This window comes from Perognathus longimembris, chromosome 7, assembly GCF_023159225.1.
Source record: "Perognathus longimembris pacificus isolate PPM17 chromosome 7, ASM2315922v1, whole genome shotgun sequence".
NCBI classification, from domain to species: domain Eukaryota; kingdom Metazoa; phylum Chordata; class Mammalia; order Rodentia; family Heteromyidae; genus Perognathus; species Perognathus longimembris.
In genome coordinates, this window is record NC_063167.1 from 46,238,321 (window position 1) to 46,258,705 (window position 20,385).

The 20,385-nt window shown below is 39.2% G+C and overlaps 1 protein-coding gene across 17 annotated transcripts in view; it reads left to right on the top strand.

Moving 5' to 3' along the window:
• The first annotated feature begins 4,837 nt into the window (after window positions 1–4,837).
• The window catches only part of Sgip1 (SH3GL interacting endocytic adaptor 1), a 180,586-nt gene continuing 165,038 nt past the window's right edge, over window positions 4,838–20,385 (top strand). For 4 of the 17 annotated variants that reach the window (XM_048351509.1, XM_048351523.1, XM_048351519.1 and 1 more), the window contains exon 1: window positions 6,050–6,383. In XM_048351509.1, the coding sequence (XP_048207466.1) occupies window positions 6,374–6,383 (10 nt within the window). In that variant the 5' untranslated portion in view covers window positions 6,050–6,373. Of the gene's footprint in view, window positions 5,412–5,651; window positions 5,944–6,045; window positions 6,384–20,385 lie in introns of those variants that run through there. The other 13 variants (XM_048351513.1, XM_048351507.1, XM_048351521.1 and 10 more) reach the window with 9 other exon arrangements.

Genomic DNA, 20,385 nt, shown 5'->3' on the forward strand with positions numbered 1-20,385 from the left:
ATGATTATGTGAGCTACTCAACTCAAATAATCCCTTCTCTTTGAATATGTTAGTTAAAGTTGAAGCTGTTCCACTTTACCTAAGAGTATACTGATTATGGGTAGATATGTACATGATATATGTACCTTCACCTATGCCACTTTATGCAAATCTAAATCCTCAAGGGGGGCCATTTGGGGTTTGGACAACATTTTCCTGAATGTCCTCTATGGAAATAGGAAGTAGAAAGAGGTAACTGTAATGCTAAGATCACTCACTACCTTGAGGTTTTCCAGACATATGTATAGGTATGCACAGATTATTAAAACTTCCCCTTATGTTAATTGTTTTACTTTATGTCTCAGTTCTCATTACATTCTTTCCCTTGCTAAAATATAAACAGATTTTCTTACCAGACACCAAAATTATGAAGTAGTGAAGAAATTCAGTTTTTATAATAAAATTTAATGTGATTTGATTCTAAAAAATATTTGTAACAGAGCATCATGGCCATAGAAATGTCATTTCAGGAAGAAATTTTGGGTTTTCAGTGACTTTCAGAAGTTGAATATTTGGTCTTGGACTAAAGACAAGTGCTAATTCCTGCTGTACTCTGCGTTTACTACTTTCACCATTCTGGACTTTCCTGGGAAATCTTTGCATTCTGAAAAAGTCTGAACTCTTCCCTATCTTTTCCAAGGTCCTTTGATTTCCATTTCAGACTTGTTAAGATAGATTCCATTATTTCAGGAGTGAGAAATGCTATCTGCATATGGTGACAAGCAAATTATGAAGTGATAAAATTTGGGCCACAATTTATAGCTCTGCTTTTGTTGTTAAGCAAAATCATTTTTAAAAGAAAACAAAATTAAGACTATTATGTTAACATATTTAAATCATATTTAATAAAATGCAGAACTTTGCCCATTGGATACTCTTATAATTGATTATGGCATCTTTTTTTTTTAAACAGGTCATGACACAAATAACTGATAAAATTGCAGTAAAATTTAATCAGCCTTGGGCCTTGCCAAGTACCCTCCATGATACTTTTCTTTCTTGGCCCTTCTCTCACAATCACACCTGTACACACCTTGTTTTTGCTGTATGTGGCCATTGACCAAATATCTGAATAGACATTTCTCAAATGAATATATACAAATGGTCAGCAAGTATATGAATGAACATTCAATGTTTTACGTTATCAGAAAAATAAAACTCCAAATCACATTGAGATACTATCTCACTCTGATTAGAATTGGTTTTATTATAAAAGAGACAAAAATAATAACTGCAGAAATTCTCATACATTGTTAGGAAGAAAGGAATTAGTTCAGACATTATGAAAACAACATGAAGCTTTCTCAAAAAACTAAGCTCAGAGCTACCACATGAGCAGGGAGTTCTACTACTGAACATATATCTAATGGGAAGGAAATAAATATGTTGAGAAGACATCTGTGTTCACAAACATATATGTATGTATACATGTATATGTTACACATGGATATATATGTATTATAATATATGTATATATACTACATGTATATAGGTGTATTATAATACATATGTATTAAATTTCACATTGAGATCCATAAATATGTACAATTATTATGTATCAATTACAACTTTTCAAATATATTTTTATTTTTATCATTTTTTAACTTGTTTTCTGAGCTTCAAAAGATTGTACAAAGGGGTTACAATTGCAACATATCCACTGAAATGTGTAGTACTTCTGGATCCTTCATCTTTCTGTCATTCCCCCTCCAAGAGAAACTTTTTTCGATTTCCTGGAGTTTATTTTGATAAATATTATTTTATATGATCAGATGTGCATAATCATTGCACTTTTGTGATCCTCTTCTAAGAGTATCCTCCTTTGCTTTTACTATGTGTGAATGCCTAGAATCCTGTATAATTTATTATGCATTTAAATGTGGTAAGCCGGGCTGGGGATATGGCCTAGTGGCAAGAGTGCTTGCTTCATATACATGAGGCCCTGGGTTCAATTCCCCAGCACCACATACACAGAAAACAGCCAGAAGTGGCACTGTGGCTCAAGTGGCAGAGTGCTAGCCTTGAGTGGGAAGAAGCCAGGGACAGTGCTCAGGCCCTGAGTCCAAGGCACAGGACTGGCCAAAAAAAAAAAAAATAATAAATAAATAAATAAAATATATATATATATATTAAATGTGGTAAGCCAAGCTCAGAGAAATCATGCATTGTTTGTGTTTCTGAGCTTGGCTTACCCCATTAAACATGATTTGTTCTAGGTCTATCTATTTCATTGTAAATGACATAATTTTATTCTTTCTAAGGGCTGTGTAAAATTCTATTGTGTATAGGTACCACATTGTTTTTGGATCCACTCATGTATTGGAAGGCATCTGGGCTGTTGCCATAACTTGGCTATTGTGAATAGTTTAGCAGTGAGCACAGATATACAAGTGTCTGTATGGTTCTTAGCTTGTGGTGTTCTGGGTAGATGCCCAGGAGTGGTATGGCTGGGTCATAGGGAAGGTCTATGTTTAGTTTTTTGAGGAACCTCCAGACTGCTATCCAGAGTGATTATATTACTTTACATTCCTATCAAAGCCTAGAGAATCTTTTTTTTTTTTTTTTGGCCAGTCCTAGGCCGTGAACTCAGGGCCTGAGCACTGTCCCTGGCTTCTTTTTTGCTAAAGGCTAGCACTCTGCCACTTGAGCCACAGCGCCACTTCTGGCCATTTTCTGTATATGTGATGCTGAGGAATCGAACCCAGGGCCTCATGTATACGAGGCAAGCACTCTTGCCACTAGGCCATATTCCCAGCCCCCTAGAAAATCTTTGAATGGACTTTTTGTCTAGCTGTCCTTTCAGCAAGTCTGATTCTGCATTAAATCTGAGAGGTTTGCTCTAACATACTATAGAACTTACATTGAGGGAGGAGGCAGGCTGTCAGGCTTGGGCTTGTCCCTTACTTTCATCTCTAGCAGTGGCTTCTCCTCCTTTACCTTCTTGCTTCCCTTTACCTCCTGATTTTACATGAACCTTATTTCTCATTAGAACTCCTTAACTTCTTTAAAACTGCCACTCCGTGCCCATTTCAATTTTTGGTATTTTTTTTCTAAAATGTTGTCTGCCTAAGATCTTCCTTATTAATCTCATTTGGTTATAATCATTCTTCTCTAACTGGGAAGTCTAGCAGAAGTCTCCTATCTGATGTTCCAGATGAGTCCCTTGGTCTTCTGCTGTGTTGTTCTCTATGTATGTGGCACACTCAACTCCCATTTGGCTGCAAAGATTTTTGGTGCATCTCACAGGCCTTTTGTGGTAATAATACCAGTTCTGGAAATTCTAGCATGGGGGTTTATAATGTTCCAGACACAATACTAAGTAACTTATTGGCAGAGTGTTTAGAACACTGCTTGACCTGTTGTAAACCATTAATACAACCTGATTCTTACAATTAATTATAACCCTATAGACTTGTTATTATTGTTTCTGTTTCATGGATAAGGGAACCACCAGTAATGGAGATCTATAACTTCACAGGGTAAGCGACTTTGGTATTGAACTCCATTTCACATTAATTTCTGTCCACAATCCCAACCTTTACAAAAAGAATTTTCTAACTATATAAACTTATCAACCCTTCTGTAATAATTTGACTACAGTTTTCAAAGTAGGGTAAGTTGTATTTAAGACAGGTTTTACTTCAGAATTCAGTGTTTTAGGGTTTGGGGTGGGTTTTTTTGTTTGTTTTTTGTTTTGTTTTGTTTTTTTGGCCAGTCCTGGGCCTTGAACTCAGGGCCTGAGCACTGTCCCTGGCTTCTTTTTGCTCAAGGCTAGCACTCTGCCACTTGAGCCACAGCGCCACTTCTGGCCATTTTCTGTATATGTGGTGCTGGGGAATCAAATCCAGGGCTTCATGTATACAAGCCAAGCACTCTTGCCACTAGGCCATATCCCCAGCCCCAATGGTTTTCTTTTGTTTTGTTTTTGTAATTTCAATTGCCTTATTGATAAAAGCAAATGGTCAAAAGTATCTCTCCAGAGATTTTTATTTTGAAATGTAGGGGCCACTGAATTGCCTGTCCTTAAAGAAAACAGTGAGATTTTAGTACCTCAGGGTTGCTAAGGAACTGTGTTTTCTGAAAATGCTGCTCTCAGTCAATGCTGCTTTAATCATATTTTCTTTAGTATTTCTCAGTCACCAGTATATTTACTCTGGAAGAACAAGGTTAAACAATATTAAAAGTACATGAATAGTCAGGTGTGGTGGTGCAGTCCTATAGTCCCAACTAGAGATGTGGAGGAGGCAGGAGGCAGAGACAAAAGGATTCTAAGTTCAAGGATTCCTAGGCAAATGAGGCAAGCACTCTACTACTAGGCCACATTCCTAGCCCCAGCCCTCCTTTTTTTTCCCCAGTCCTGGGGCTTAAACTCAGGGCCTGAGCATTGTCCCTGGCTTTGTTGTTCAAGGCAAAATCAGCAAGATCCTATATAAAAAAATAAAAACCAAAGGGTTCAGGATATGGCTCAAGTGGAATAGAATGCTTTGCCTAGTATGTGCTACACTGTGGGTTCAAGTTCAAGCCACACACACACACCAGCCATTATAATATAAACTATCAATAATAGTATTGGAGACAATCCTAGTATTGAAGACTTAATCCTAGTTAAAGTATTTTGTGTACATTTTCATTTGTTGCTCTCAGTTCCTCTGTGATGGATGATTTGGACATTATAGAAGGAGGAACCCTGTTTCTGTTAGGGATAGGGTTCATCAGCCTCCTGTCTTCTCCTCTCTCCCTTCATGCCCCGCCTCCACCATGTGCCACCTAGCCATTTTAACTCCCTGAGTTCTTTGGGAGTAGCCATCTGGGGCCCTCTGGGTCTCTGAAGAGCAGTCAGGTGACAGATCTCAACCCAACCAGAATTGGTGCCGGAATCCTTCCCACAGTGGCATCCTCCCAGCACGCAGATCCCAGCCCTGGGAATGATCCCTGAGCTCCTCCCACCCCTCCAGCCACAGCCAGGTACAATTGCCCCCCACCGCGGCTTGCCTTGGGGTGAACGAATAGGCTTGAAGGAGTCTGGCAAAACGTGCCACTTAGAAGAACATCTGTTTTCTGCAAGGCAGGTATTGGCCCCCGAAAACTCTTGGTTGGGAGAAGGGCTCCCTCCTCACCTGGGGCGGAGAGGGGGCTCCCAAGTGCGCTCGCTGGTGGTAGTCTTGGGACTCGAACCCGGTTATGGAGAGGCGCCCTGCAGGGTCCAGTCTACATCCTGACCGGCTGGAGTGGAGGGAAGCCAGCGTGCACAGATGTCTTCGCTCCGGCTACTAAGATACTAAGACCTCCTCTCTCTACTTTCACCCTTCTCCCGCCTCCTGCCCCAGAAATGATCTCAAGCGTTGCGAGTTTGATTCCCGAGCTCCACTCGGGTGGGTTCTTTTGTTTCTTTGTTTTAATGACAGTTCCCAGCCCTTCGGCATGGCATGCGCAATTAATTCCCTGGCTCTCTTGAAGGCAGCTGGGGTAAAAAAAAAAAAATCTGCATCATCCTTTCGGGGATAATTGTTTATGACGTGACGTCAGCAGATGGATTTTTTTCTCTCTCCTGAATGAGAGGGAGAGAGATAGGGAGGGTGGGGGGAGGAAGAGAGAGAGAGAGTCACAGATGTGCACTGACATTTGGAATTCCTTCAGGGCACAAGAGATTGGAATGGGGAACCTACGATTCTGTTGCCCAGAATTTGGGCCGAGCCTGTTTATTGAGAAGTCTTTTCTTGTTGTTGTTGTTTTGTACCTTTAAAATAAATAAATAAACAGAAGTCCCCTCCACCGCGAAGCCACCTAGGTGCTCCCTTCAAGCCCGAGTCCCTGTTAAGGTGGCCGCGCCTGCCCTTCCAGTGGGGCGCGCAGCCGCAGCCGCAGCTCGGGACCGGGCGCGGGGCGAGGGGAGTGCGTCACCAGGTGGGGAAGGGGCTGTGTCTGGGGTGCCAAGCGCCCGCGGTGGGGGTGGAGGGCAGTGGGGACGGGAAATCGGTTCTGTGTGCTCTCCGGGGGTATTGTGTCAGGAGATGCAGGCTGGCTACCATGTGACGCGGTCCAGAGCTGAAGGGATTGGCGGAGGCGGCGCAGGCGGTGCAGCTCGGCCGGCTCGCTGCGCTTGCCTTTCTCTCTCAGCATCTTCCTGGGAGCCTGGAGGTGAAGCCGCGCCAGCAGCAGCCATGGCCTGTCTTTCCGGGTAACAACTTGTGCCTCCTCTTGCCTTTGGCAGCGGATAGAGCCCAGATCTCAGCGGCGGCCTGGGGAAAGCGAAGACGTCGCTGGGACCTGGAAGCGTCTCCTCTTGTGGTTTTTTTCAGACTCCTTGGAAATTAAGGAATGCAATTCTGCCACCATGATGGAAGGTAGGATGCTTTCTGCTATACTTGTCTGGCTGCAGGCAAGATTTGGGCAGAGCAGCCTGGAGGAGTGCGTGGCAGCCGATTCTAGAACCTGGTTGGCAAGGTTTTGCAAGCGGAGATATACTGCAGTTTGTATGCAGCAGACCAGGGCTCAGATTAAAGCAATGGAACCACTGGGCTGTTCAGAACCTACAGAGCTCCTAGCTCCTTGGAGAGAGAAAAGCCAAAAGTGTTTTCAGGAAGCTGAGACCTAGCTAGGGGAAAGCTTGCCGAGAAAAATAAGTTGGGAGAGAAGACAGGTTTTCTGTGCTGGGTCCCTGATTAAACATTTACAACGGAAACTTGTTTTCTGAAATTGACAAGGAGAGGTCACTGTCATTTTGAAGGGATGGTATCATTCTTTTTTTTTAAATTCTTGTAAGATATGTGTATCTCTCTATGCTATTATTGGAGCGAGGGGAATGCATGGAATTTGGTTCATAAAGTCTAGTTTTATGGGGCTGTCATTGCACCACAAGGAGCAATATATGGGAAATATCTGGGCCTCTTTTGACAGCTCCTTGTCAGGTTAAAAAGAATTTTGTGCTTCGATGCTTTCCCTCATGCAATGGTTCTTAACCCAGAATCAAATGGTTACTTGCCCGTTATCTTTTTGCATTCAGTTTTAAGTGTCAGGAAGAATCTTCCCTGGGGAGATGCCATTTAAACTATATATTATTCTACTAAATTACCCTTCCTAGCCTAAGATATTGACAGCCAAGATTGCCTTGGGGGCGAGGGGGAACCTAGCTGATCAGAAAAGAATGGGGCAGCGGCTTTGGTTTTTGTTTTCACACTACAGGATGATGCACAACTCCTGGCCTTTCCTAAGATGACAGGCAGAAATTGTGTCCCCAGCTTACATTTTTACAATGCAGAATGGAGCGCATAATGGGTCTCAAATCAGCCATGAAAATGGCAGGGAGGCCACCTTTTAGACCAAGGTTGGTCCTCCCAGTTTTCAACATTCCTTAGAAATTTGCAGAATCAAATGAGAGGAAGAAAGAAGAAGAAGGCAGAAGGAGAGAAGGGGAGGAGGAGGAGGAGGAAGAGGAAGAAGAGACGAAGAAGAAGAAGAAGAAGAAGAAGAAGAAGAAGAAGAAGAAGAAGAAGAAGAAGAAGAAGAAGAAGAAGAAGAAGAAGTCTAGTACTTATTTGGCAGAAATGAAATATTTTTGCTCTTTCTGTCTCCAAGTCAAATGTTGTTAATGTGATTTGGGGAAGTAAAGAATTCTAGAGTGAAACCCACAGATTTTGGGAAATAGCCTTAAAAGAGAGAGGTTGGAACCTGGTTTTGTTAGTGAAGGGATCTCAAGCTAGTTCTTTAAGTACAGGCCTAAATAAATTGAGGTTGGTAATGTAAGAATTAATAATAACTTGTTAATGCCAAATGAATTTAACATTTGGATAACAAGACTAGACAAATAGAGCATTACTTGTGTACTTTTCACTTATGAGTTATCCTCTTGAGAAAGAAAAAATGACTATAAAATACTGTACTTCTTAAGCTCAATTTTATGTAGCATTTATTGAAAATGAATCTATATACATTCTGATTACATTCCATTCTTACATGGGGATATTGAAGATCCTTCATTTACTTCTTGCCTTGAAAACTGTAGTATCCTCTCTGAAAGCAGTAACATTTATTGATGCTCATTAATGATTCTTCTGGCAGTATAGTCCTTTGTGCCATCCCAGGATGTCAGTTCAGAGCCTTGTGATAAGCTTATCTGAGCTGCCTTAACTGAAATAGGAACTGTAACAAAGACTCCTATTGGAGCTGAATTAGCACTGCTTCTAGGTTTGCCAAATTTATCTAATGAAGGATGTTATCGTTGCACTGGTAGGAATTAGAGGTGACACTGTGCTAGAACTGACTTATCAGACTTATTTTTTTTTAAAAAAAAGGACAAGTGTGTCCACTGATTTAAAAATCCAAGTGTTGCTAATACATTTATTTCTAGTTTCGATTTAAATGCTTTTCAAGCCTTATAACCTTAATGGTTCAGTGACCTTGGAAAGGTAAGCAGGAACCTTACTCAGAAATCAGTTTGCTTGTCAATGGCCTTCCAGCCGGTTTACATACTTGTTATTGTGCATACTTGTTTCTGTTTCTGAACCTCACAATTCCACTAGTGAATTTCTCTCACCCTGAAGTTAGGATGCTGCTTCATGCATCTGTAGAGAAATCCAAGCTATTGCAACTACCACAGTAACCTTGGAAAGATAAAGAACCTCCAAAGTGCCTTAAAATGCTATCATGGCAGCCTTTTGCTGTAATGCCAGGGGACTGTGATGCCACTACATATCTAGACAGTGAAAACAATGTCTAATCTCAGTGAGTACATCTCTCTCCTCTTTCTCTCTCTCCTTCCCTCCCTCCCTCCCTCTCTCCCTCCCCCCTCTCTCTCATGCAGTCATGTATAGAAGCACCTTTCTACAGAGAGAAAGATGGTACATTTGCATTTGACTGCTAAAGTATTTCAGCCTCTACCGAGGAAAAGCATGGTGATGGCAACTTGTTAGTAACTCTTCCCTACTTGATGTGATACAAAAGTAAACACATATTCAGCACAGTGGTTTGCAATTTAGTTTCATGGACTCATTTGTATAGGGCAAGATATTGGCTCCCTTTATTCAATGCCTATTAGAATCCAGGTTCTAATAGTGCCTAGTGATCCTAATGCTATAAATGGAACTTAATCATTGTGCAGGGACTTTAAGCAGATCACCAGTAGTCTGTGGCTCTGTGGCTCTATAGTTCTATTATAGGCCAAATGAGGTGGATCTTATATAGTATGATATGAAGGGAAAGACAATGAGTGAACAGAATTATTTGCTAAAGGCTGTGTAGATTGGCTATATCATTATTAAAGCTTGAAAATGGACTTTGCACACATGGTATACTAAGATAACTAAGCTGTGATTTTTTAGGATACTGTGTGTGTGTGTGTGTGTGTGTGTGTGTACACATACACCCGACAGTAACTTTCCTTGTTCCTATAGACCTGACTAAAGGCACTTTGTGTTTTTAACTCTATGTTTAGGCTCTTGGATACTTTATTAGGAAAGCAACCTCTAGGTGCAAAGGTTTCATTCCACATTACAATTTTTTTTTTTATTTTTTATTTTGCCAGTCCTGGGGCTTGGTCTCAGGGCCTGAGCACTGTCCCTGGCTTCTTCTTGCTCAAGGCTAGCACTCTGCCACTTGAGCCACAGTGCCACTTCTGGCCATTTTCTGTATATGTGGTGCTGGGGAATCGAACCCAGGGCCTCATGTATATGAGGCAAGCACTCTTGCCACTAGGCCATATCCCCAGCCCCCATACATTACAATTTTTTAAAGTTAAAAAGCTTGTTGAACCTGTGTGCTGGTAGCTCATGTCAGTAATCCTAGCTACTCAGGAGGCTGAGATCTGAGAATTGCCATTCAAAGTCAGCCAGGGCACAAAAGTCCTTGAGATTCTTATCGCCAATTAACCACCAAAAAGTTGGAAATGGACCTGTGGCTCAAGTGTTAGAGCACTATCCTTAAGCAAAATAGTAAAATAAACCCAAGCCCTGAATTCAGTACCCAGGGACAACACATACGTACACACACACACACACACACACACACACACACACACACACACACACACACACCATAGAGCATGTTGAAAGACTTTATTATAATTCAAAGGGATTATCAAATTTTTTATGAATTATATTTACTACTCACAATAACCTAGAAGTAAGTATACTTTGCATGTAGCATTTGTAGAGCACATTTTTCCCTAAATTTTAAACTCTGAAACTAATACAAAAATTGAAACAATACAGAAAATGGTGGAATAGAAATTTTGAACTCAGGTCTGCTTAACAAGCCTCATGTTTTTGACCCTCCAAGAACTTTCTCTTTTAACTTTGTATGAAGGTGAATGTGTTAGCCAAACTGGGAATGGACCTCCATTTCTTCAGTTGCACATTCCATTCCTCTCTACTTTAAATATGAGAGCTCACAAAACCATACCTTTAATTCCTTAATAATACCTTTTATATCTAAAATCATTTAGATCATTTTGTACAACTCAAGATTAGGGATGGGATGTAGCTCAGTGGTAAAGCACTTGCCTAGCAAGTGCAACGTCCTGGGTTTGATCCCCAGTACCAAAATAGAAAAGACAAAAAAAAAAAATGCAGTTAAAAAAACCCAACCATTATTAACCACACTACTCTTGTTACAATAAATCCTATAAAAAATAAGAGAAACAACAACAAAAGCAATACTTGCAAAACTGTTTGGTATAAGTGAACTGAACACCACAGGAGGGGAAAGGGGGAGGGGGGAGGGGGTATGAGGGACAAGGTAACAAACAGTACAAGAAATGTATCCAATGCCTAACGTATGAAACTATAACCTCTCTGTACATCAGTTTTATAATAAAAACTTTAAAAAAAAAAGAAAAAAAACAATAAATCCTATTAACAATGAAATCTTTTTTTCTTATATAGAAAGTGTTTTATACATTTGGAAAATTACTTGATGTGATCAAAAAGAACAAAGCATTTGTAAGCTATAGAAGTTAGCTAAGATATTTTAGACAGAATTCTTCTAACTCTACCAATTAATTCCTTTTACTTAAATAATGAAGTTACTTTAGAAAATCTAAACATGCATAGTAGAGTCTAATGTATATCTATGTAATTTTTTTTCCTTCCTAGAGTCTGTGTCAGATAGAGAGTCTTTAGATATGCAAGTTCCCAATTACAGAGGTCAACCCCACTACTGGGAAAACAAACACTAATTTAGAAAAAATATTCTAGATGATTCAGAACAATTCCTTCTCTTAGACGTAACACATATACTATTCATGTTCCACATAAACACATCACAACAATCATCAACTCATTTTCTGTTCCTGAAAATCTGTTTGCAAGATAGTTCATTGGAACAAGTTTTCTTACAGAAATGATGATATAAGTGATGGTTAGAGTCTCATACTAGTCCATCAAATGCTATTAACCTAATATTAGGCTGTAATACTCGTATTCTCCATGACTATGTAAATAACATTATACTTACCATAGTAATTAGCTACATAAAAATGATGGAATTAAATTCATTTTTCATTTCAAATATTGCTGTTTAATATTGCTATTAGTCTTCCCACATGGCTAATCTAAGTTAATTATTAACAAAAGGGATTTAATTAGAGGACAATACAAAGCTAGAAGAGAAAATTTGAAGATGTATCTAGAAAAATCTTTTTATATTTTCAGAAGTTTTAGATATTATAACATTATTTTTTAAATTATTTTCAATTTACTTTAATTCTTGCAGCTTATCACTTCTTGAATCAGTTTTATCATACAAACCACCACAAAATTTTAAGTAAAATCATTACATAGACTCATAGATTCAATAAAAAGGAGACATGAGTCAAAGGAGGGAAAATGTTTATAGATTAGCACTTTTATTAGAAATTCCCAGTCAGAAATTAGCTGAATAACGAGGAGGTTACAAACCAGTGGCGCATGCCTGTAATCCTAGCTACTCTGGAGGCTGATGTCTGAGGATCATAGTTCAAAAGACAGCCTGGGCAGGAAAGTCCAAGAGACTCTTATCTCCAATTAACAGCCCCTACCCCCCCCCCCCAAAAAAAAGCTAGAAATGGTGTCTCAATTGATAGAGCATTGCCTTGAGCACAAAAGCTCAGGAACAGTGCCCAGGCCCTGAGTTTGGCCCCAACACACACACACACACACACACACACACACACACACACACACACACACACACACACACACAGAAAAAGGAGGTTACAGAGGGAATGGGAAGGCAAAGTAAAGGTAGGATCTCCTAAGGAGAAAATGGATATGACACAAAATATTATGTCCAATCCATTTGTACACTAGCTCCTAAATATCCTTTTGAATATGGAGTGGTTTATTTATTGCCATAAGGAGTGCTATGTGGGAAATTTAGTCCTAGAGCAGGAAGGAGCTTCCTTCTTGGAATTTGCTTGTCACTTGAATGCCTCTATAAGATATTCTAGGCTTATACACCCTATATCATATAATTTCCTTGTTTGCAAACATCAATACCTTCCCATTTCTCCTAAAATCCATAGCCTACAAAGGCTGCATGCTCTGGCCTGCTGCCTTCATCAATCCCACCTAGTACGATTATCATACAGCTTGTCTCTCAGTATTTTGAATAGTGTCTTTTCTCTCTTCAAGCTCTTGCTTTGCTTCCAATCCTCTTCCCCCAGCTTCTGGAGTTGCTCATTTTCTTGTGATTCCAGCAAGGCTGAACCTCCTGAAAATAACTTCCTTATCACTCTTCTCCCCAGGCCTCTCAAACATATCCCATGGAACACAGGGTCCTCAAAGCCATACTGATGGCTTGTACTTGTTTAAACACACATGGGCTGAATCTCTTACATAAAAGGTAAGCTCTAAAAGAGCAGGAGTCTCTCCTAGGGTATTCGTTTATAAAGTGTACAGAATCAGATAGAAGTGACTCAAATGACTATCTACTATAAGTTGTGTAGTATTATTTTTGGCATGATAGTGGATGTAAAAATAAATGTTTAAATTTATATTCTCACTAACAATGCAATTAGGAAATAAGAAAAAGTATATTATGTAGTTCTAAATTGTTGTCTATAGTACATTTTGACAAGCAAAAGGGCTAGTGCATTTGATAATATATACTTCAACTTGAACTATCTTGGTGATTTTCTCCAAAATGGTTTCAAGATGGAAAAGGACTCATTATAACTCAGCTTTTCAAAGAAATTCTGAGTTCATTATGATAATGCACTGTATGCTTTTTCTTTTCTGTCTTCCTTTGCTTTCCTTTTATTCTTTTTCTTTCTTTCTCATTCTTCTACTCTAGAATTCCCTTCCTGATTTCATTTTCTTCTCTCTGCTTTATGACTAAGTCTTCAATGAGTGGCTTCGAGAATTCTAAAGTTTGAGTTGGAATGCAGGAGGGTTTCTTTTTTTTAATAAGTAAATGAATGTTGATGATGTGACACGGTACAATGTGAGTATTGTGGTTTCTGACTAGAGAATTGTTGATCTTAGGAGTTCAGTGGGGGCTGGGAGTATGGCCTAGTGGCAAGAGTGCTTGCCTCATATACATGAAGCCCTGGGTTCAATTCCCCAGCACCACATATACAGAAAACAGCCAGGACTGGCGCTGTGGCGCAAGCGGCAGAGTGCTAGCCTTGAGCAAAAAGAAGCCAGGGACAGTGCTCAGGCCTTGAGTCCAAGCCCCTGGACTGGCAAAAAAAAAAAAAAGGAACAATTTAGGAGTTCAGTGTGTTCATTGAATTTCTGCAGTCAGCAGAAAAGACATGGATCCAGAATCAGGCTTGAGATTGAATGTAAGGGATTGTAAAGCTCTATACTTTGAAGGAAATTACTTTACATAGCATAGCTAGGTTTCCCTTACAAACAGAATGAGATGATTGATCTGCGCTACCTCCAAGAATGTCTACCTCTAAGAGTCTCTGGCATTGCTGAATGATGTGGGTTCTTTATATGGATTGTCTCCCTAGGTTGAAGTCTAAAGATTTACTTCTTTTCCCAATACCTGTAAGCATACTTCTCTGCATTATTAAATAGACAAATTCATATCTAACTTTCCTATTTAATTCAATCTTTCTCAAGTTTTATGTGTCTATCACAAGTTAGTTTTGTATCTTTGGGCCTTGGACTCAGGGCCTGAGCACTGTCCCTGGCTTCCTTTTGCTCAAGGCTAGCACTCTGCCACTTGAGCCACAGGGCCACTTCTGGCCGTTTTCTATATATGTGGTGCTGGGGAATCGAACCCAGGGCTTCATGTATACAAGGCAAGCACTCTTGCCACTAGGCCATATCCCCAGCCCCTAGTTTTGTATCTTTTCTGCATTGGAAGACGCAAATCTTGCTTACAAAGCCTAGTACAGAAGACTATTAACTCAGAAATTATAGTCAAATGCATCCTAGCTGTCAGGCACTATTTGTTCAATAGTACATAACACAGATGAAAATTCTGCTTCTGTTGAACTTCTACCAGATTCATGTGTGTGTGAGAGACAGGCAATTAACAAACATAAAATATAGAACATAATGCATGACAATAAGTTCTATGGAGAAGCATAGAATGGGGCTGGTAGGTTTACAGTTGTAAACAGAATGATGGTGGGAGACTGTGATGCGGAGACATTTGGAAATAGACTTGAAAGGGAGGGGAAGTTAACAGCCATGTGATTTTTTTTTTTCCAGAGAAAGAATCCAAGCAGGAGAAAGAGCAACTGCAAAGGCCCAGAATGAGAATGGGTTGGGCTCCTGGGCAAAAAATAACAGGGAAGCCTATGTGTTTAGATCAGAGAATAGGAGAGTGATCATGAGAGAAATTCAGAGAAGTAATATAAACATGAGTACCCTTTCAAGATAGGAAAGCCAATTTAGCTTTGTAGAAGTCTGCAAGCATTATCTTATGTGATCTATATCTCAAATGACAGTTGGGCAATTCAGAAAACTGTGACCTCATACTAGCTCTTTAAATGCTTCATGAATGTACCTGCTGTTGGACTTAATTCACCCCACACATTTAAGTAAAAAGGAAGCATATCATGTCCCCACCTTAGCTCACGATTCCAAGCCTAGAGTTAGGGCTAAAAACTCGGCTATAACTCTAAACTTGAACATTTCTGCAGAAGAGATATTATCCCCATGATTAGGAGGAAATTCTGAATACATAATAGAATTGTGCATTGTCACACAATTTCTCTATTGCCCAAAGCCCTTCTTTTTTTATTACTTTATTGTGCTTCTATTATGTATCAGAACTATAATTTTGTAATTTTTAGAAAACATTGCACAGTACTATGTATATTACATATTTTAAATACCATAAGCAGGTAAATGTTATGCACAAGTAGAACATTGCTATCAAGATGCTTAAAAGTTTTTAAATGCTTCATTTCCTCAACAGGTACATTTGGAACTTTCCCTGTAGTTTTGGCACTGTGCTAGCATTGAACATGGTAGGGGAAACAGAGCAACTTGGTCCCTGTCTTCATAAGCATAGGAACTGGTACAGGTCTGTGGATGACATTACTTATCATGTCCATATTTTATTCTCACATGTCTTGTGTGCTAGAAAAGAAGTATGCTCTTCCTTGGTTTAAACAATTACAAGTAACTTGTTCAAAGAGACCAATTAAGTGGCAGAACCAGCATTTATGATTCCTAGTCAAGGACTCTTTATTGTATAGTGATATAACTGGGAAACCTTGCCCTTATCTAAAATTGTTTAGTCTGGACAAACAAAGGAAAGACTACCAGTTTTATTATTGTGCTTCTTCATAACTAAGAAAAGTTCATTTAATTATCAGATCATGACCTCTTGGACTGGTCATTAATTATAACTAGGCCACTTGGCATAGAAAAGTCATATCCTCATACTCACCTATTAGAAGCACTTGCTGTTTTCCTAGGATTTTGTGATGAGAAGGTCACAGTGTGATACACTAATCCAGTGGACTTTAAACTCTCACAGTTTACATGGTACAAAACTGCTTCAGAAAAGCCCAGCTCTCACCATGAACAAAAGCCCCTTTCTCTGAGAAGGACAGCTCAGTATTCACTGACATTTCTGTGAGAGCCCTGGTCATTATCATGAACACATGATAGTGTACGCCATCATTTGAAGATTAACCAAACGGGTCCAACCTCATTTTACAGTTGAGGAAACCAAGGCCAAATGAAACAATGTACCCAAGGGTTTTTATCCTCTCTGTAAGAGGATAAGTCAAGGTTTATTTTAGCAATGGTTCAAAAAATGTACGTAGACAAAGACTTGGAACCCATGGTGTCTTTCACATTCAAAGGTGCTGAGGCTAGTTGGGTGACAGCCAAAAGACACACAAATGAATGTGTCCCCAGGGTCCTTGCTCTTCTGAGTGCCCATACAATGTGACCATTTATAGCTCTCTCCCATGCTTCCAGGTCTCATAGGCCTACTGTCAGGGAGTCAATTCTGTATGGTATGAAGGACTAGGCCTTGAATATGGGGCTGTACCTCCTCACTGGCAGTGTGACCTTGAATGAACTCTAGAACTGCTCTGGCCTCAGCTTCTCCATTTGTAAGGTAGGAACAAGGCTAGCTTGCTCCCTCATAGTTATGAAAATCCAAAACGAAAATTAACCTGAAAACTTCTAAGCGTGTAGTTCAAAAGGTAGCCATTTTCTCACACAGTCTTCTTGTTTTGGTCATTACTGATTGTTTCAGACTCTGAACAACACTGCTGGCTCTTCTTTGTTCAGGCAGATTATTGCTGCATGTGTTTGGCAGGTTGGCCTTGCATATTTCACCTTTGCCTTCACATACTGTTAATTGACTAGCATATCTCTCATCCTTTTATTCTCAATGTCCATATGATATGATGGCATCATTAATCAATCACTGCTATCTTTCTCATTGGCTTCAGCATTTCTTTCAACATCATATCGAGGCCACTTTTGTGAATTGATTGGAGCACCTGAGATGATATCACTTTGCTTTCCCTACAATGGGCAAGTTTCCCAAAGTCAAAACACAGTGAGTGAAACTATAGTACAGTTGGTCTGGAATACAATGGCTCCCTGAAAAAATGGCTTACAGCACCAACTATAGTTACAATGGTAGAAAATTATCTCTAAGCCTGGTAGCAGGTAGAAACAGAATAGTTTCAACTTTCTCTTAGCCACTTGGTGTCTCTTACTGGAAGAATTGTCTCTACCAGATAACCAAACTTGCATTTTTGATTGGATTCATACCTGATTGCTCCTTCCTGTCTCACATTAATAGGTCCTTAAGAGCTGTAGCCTACACTTCCTCAATATTTCCCCAACATTGTCATCTTTTCCTGCTAATACATCTAATCAGACTTTGCTGTTTCACCTTCCACTATGTCTCCCTCACACCCATCAAAGATCAAATTGCCTTTGATGGTTCTCCATGCTTAAAATGTGAAGTTCAAATGCTTAAGCGTGCTGTGCAAGGTTGTCTTATGTAGGCCATTTTCCCCCATTTCTCCCTGTCTCAGCCAGACAAAGCTCCTACCATTCTATTTCCATTGCATATACCATTCCTTTCCTTCTCTATATGACAACAGTCATTTCTGGTCATTCAAGGTCAAACCTCTTCAACCAAACCTCCCCACATCCAGGAAGCTGAGTGAGGTGCTCTCATAGCTTTCAGTCTTGGACTCCCAAGGCCACGTACCAGACAAAGGGAGAGTATAGGCTTTGTATTCACACTGACCCAGGTTAAATCTCATGTATGTGACCCAGAGAAGCTTATTATAACACAGAAAGGATAGCAGTCTCTTTGTCTTGGGTAATTAAACATGTAAGGGTGTAAGAATTAAGTCTAAGAGTGCACTCAGAATTTTCCACAGAGACAGAGTTCAACTAAGGAAGATATGTCAAGTAAAAGGGAGATTTGGCATAAATTGGCTCACAGGGTAAGTTCAAAACTCTATACAGCAACCTGGCAACTTAGATATTGGTTCATGTTGCAGTATTGCGGCAACATGTTAAGAGCTAATAAACCTCAAGTGTGTCACTATGTTGTGCATACTTTACTCCTCATCCAAGGACTAAGGACTGTGCTTTACCTATGATGATATTCCCATTGTGTGGCAAGTGTGAAGGCTCTGAGCATATCCAGTGAATAAATAAATGGGTGTTGTATAGGAATCATGGACTTGGAAAAATAGTCAAGAGACCTAGTATGGATCATCATAAGGATAAAATGAGTTAATATATGCAAAACATGTATAAGAGTACATGGTCTATAACAAAGGCTTAATGATGTTACTCTGACAAGTCATTCAAAGAAGGTTACTAAATGCCAGGTAGAACCTAGACCAGGCTCTCTTTCTTCTCCCAAGTACCCACTGGCTGTGGCTAAAGCCACACTCTGGTTCCTGTAATGTGTGGTTCATCTAGTATATTACATGTGTTTGTTGGCCTCTCTTGTTTGTTTTCTTCTATTTAAGACCAGATTTCATTGAAAAAAGAATAAAAGAAAGTAACATTGAAAACAGATTTATAGAGGTAACTGAAGCTCCCAATAATTTCATGATTAGACAATTACCAACTATACCTATAATTTACTGTGTGTGGAACAAGGACCTTGGCAACAGTTTGAAGTTCCTTTAGTTTCAAGCACCACATCAGTAAAGTGAGGGACAAATACCTACAAGAGCCAATGCAAAATTAAGTGTGATAATGTATAATCTGAACTCAGCATATCACTCACCCTATTGAACAGGCATTCAAATATGATCATTTTTTGTTTCTTTGTTTTCTTTTTTGAGACAAGATCTTGCTAGGTAGCCTGGACTGACGTTGAACTACAATGTTTCTGCCTCAGGCTCCCAAATGCTAAGTTTATAGGAGTGCACCACAAATTGTTTTATAATAAAAAATGTGTAAGTACATTCATACATACATGTGTGTGGTAGATTCTTACTTTCCATAGACAAATAGTTCTCATAAGAACATCATTGCAGAAAAACTGAGTTCCCAGGTTGCATAGAGTTGAGTATCAGAATTTGGGTGTTTGATCCATTTTTTCCCCAACTCCTACTAAAAATTATACTGCCTTTCAACCATTTCAAATTCTTCAATTTGCCACTTCAATTAAGCACATTAACTTTTACTTGCTTTTGAGGTGGTATATTTTCACAAAATTATAGTAAAGGAAACAGTCAGCAGACCACACAATGGTTTAAAGACAAACAACAGCAATGTAAGATTGACTGAGAGCTGCCAACTTAAGACCATGGGCTCTGAAAACAATGGCCTAGATTCAAATCCTGACCTTTCTACCTCTGCCAGCTGTGAACTTATTCAACTTAATTAACACCTCTGTGCTTCACTTTCATTTCTATATAATTTCAATCTGAGAAAGTTATTGATTAAATTAATTCAATATACAATATATCTCATTTTCATTTATTATGATATGTACACTGCAAATAGTATCTACATAAAATATTAGGTAAAGAATGTTGACTCAACAAATGTTAGCTATCCTCATCATCATGAGTCTCCAAAGACAGTATTTTTACTAGTTACATAATATTCCATTCCATGATGACTTATTTTATTATTGCCCTGTGGTTAAATGTTTAGACTATTAGCTGGAGCTTAATTTCTGTATTGAGCTAGAATTGCTCATATTAGTTTGTCACATGGTAAAGTCTCATTTATTAAATTTTATTGGAGAAGAGCTGATAGTTACTATTGGGTTCTAATCTTGACATTGGCCCAATCAGCTGAATGAATGTGCACAAGCCATTTAACAATAAAGAGGGAAATCAAGTAGTAGAAAAAGAAATTGGTTAGGATTCAAAACATTCTGATTTCTCTCAGCACCATTACTAATTATGTGAAGACTTCGATAGGCGGGCTGGAACTTGTACCTGATGTGCATCTGGAATGTCACTGCTTCTTATGGTCCACTCTTCAAAATTAGAGATAATATGAGCATCCTTGACTTCCTTACTTGATTGTGTACATCAGAGCTATAAATATTTACATACACAAGATAGTATCAAGGATATTATTCTCTTTAAAGTCTTGAAAACTCTGTTTTCAATTGAAATGTTCCGTTAGATAATTCTGAAGGTTGTAATCATTTTTAAGGAACTATTGTTAATCCTGACACCCTCCTTCTCTCATATTTACAAACAATCATCTTCATTTCTGGATGCCAGGTACTAAGCAACTTTCCTAATATGATTAATCACTTCTTATAGTGGCGAAACTCACATTTATTTTCTTTTAAACTGGGCAGAGAAATGGATACTCCTAGTGGGATCATTTAAAATACTGTTTGGAGAGTATACAGCTGAAATTTGTCTTGACCTAGTTATAAAAACATACATAGTTCTGAATACAATTTCAGATTATAGGTAGAAATGATTCCATC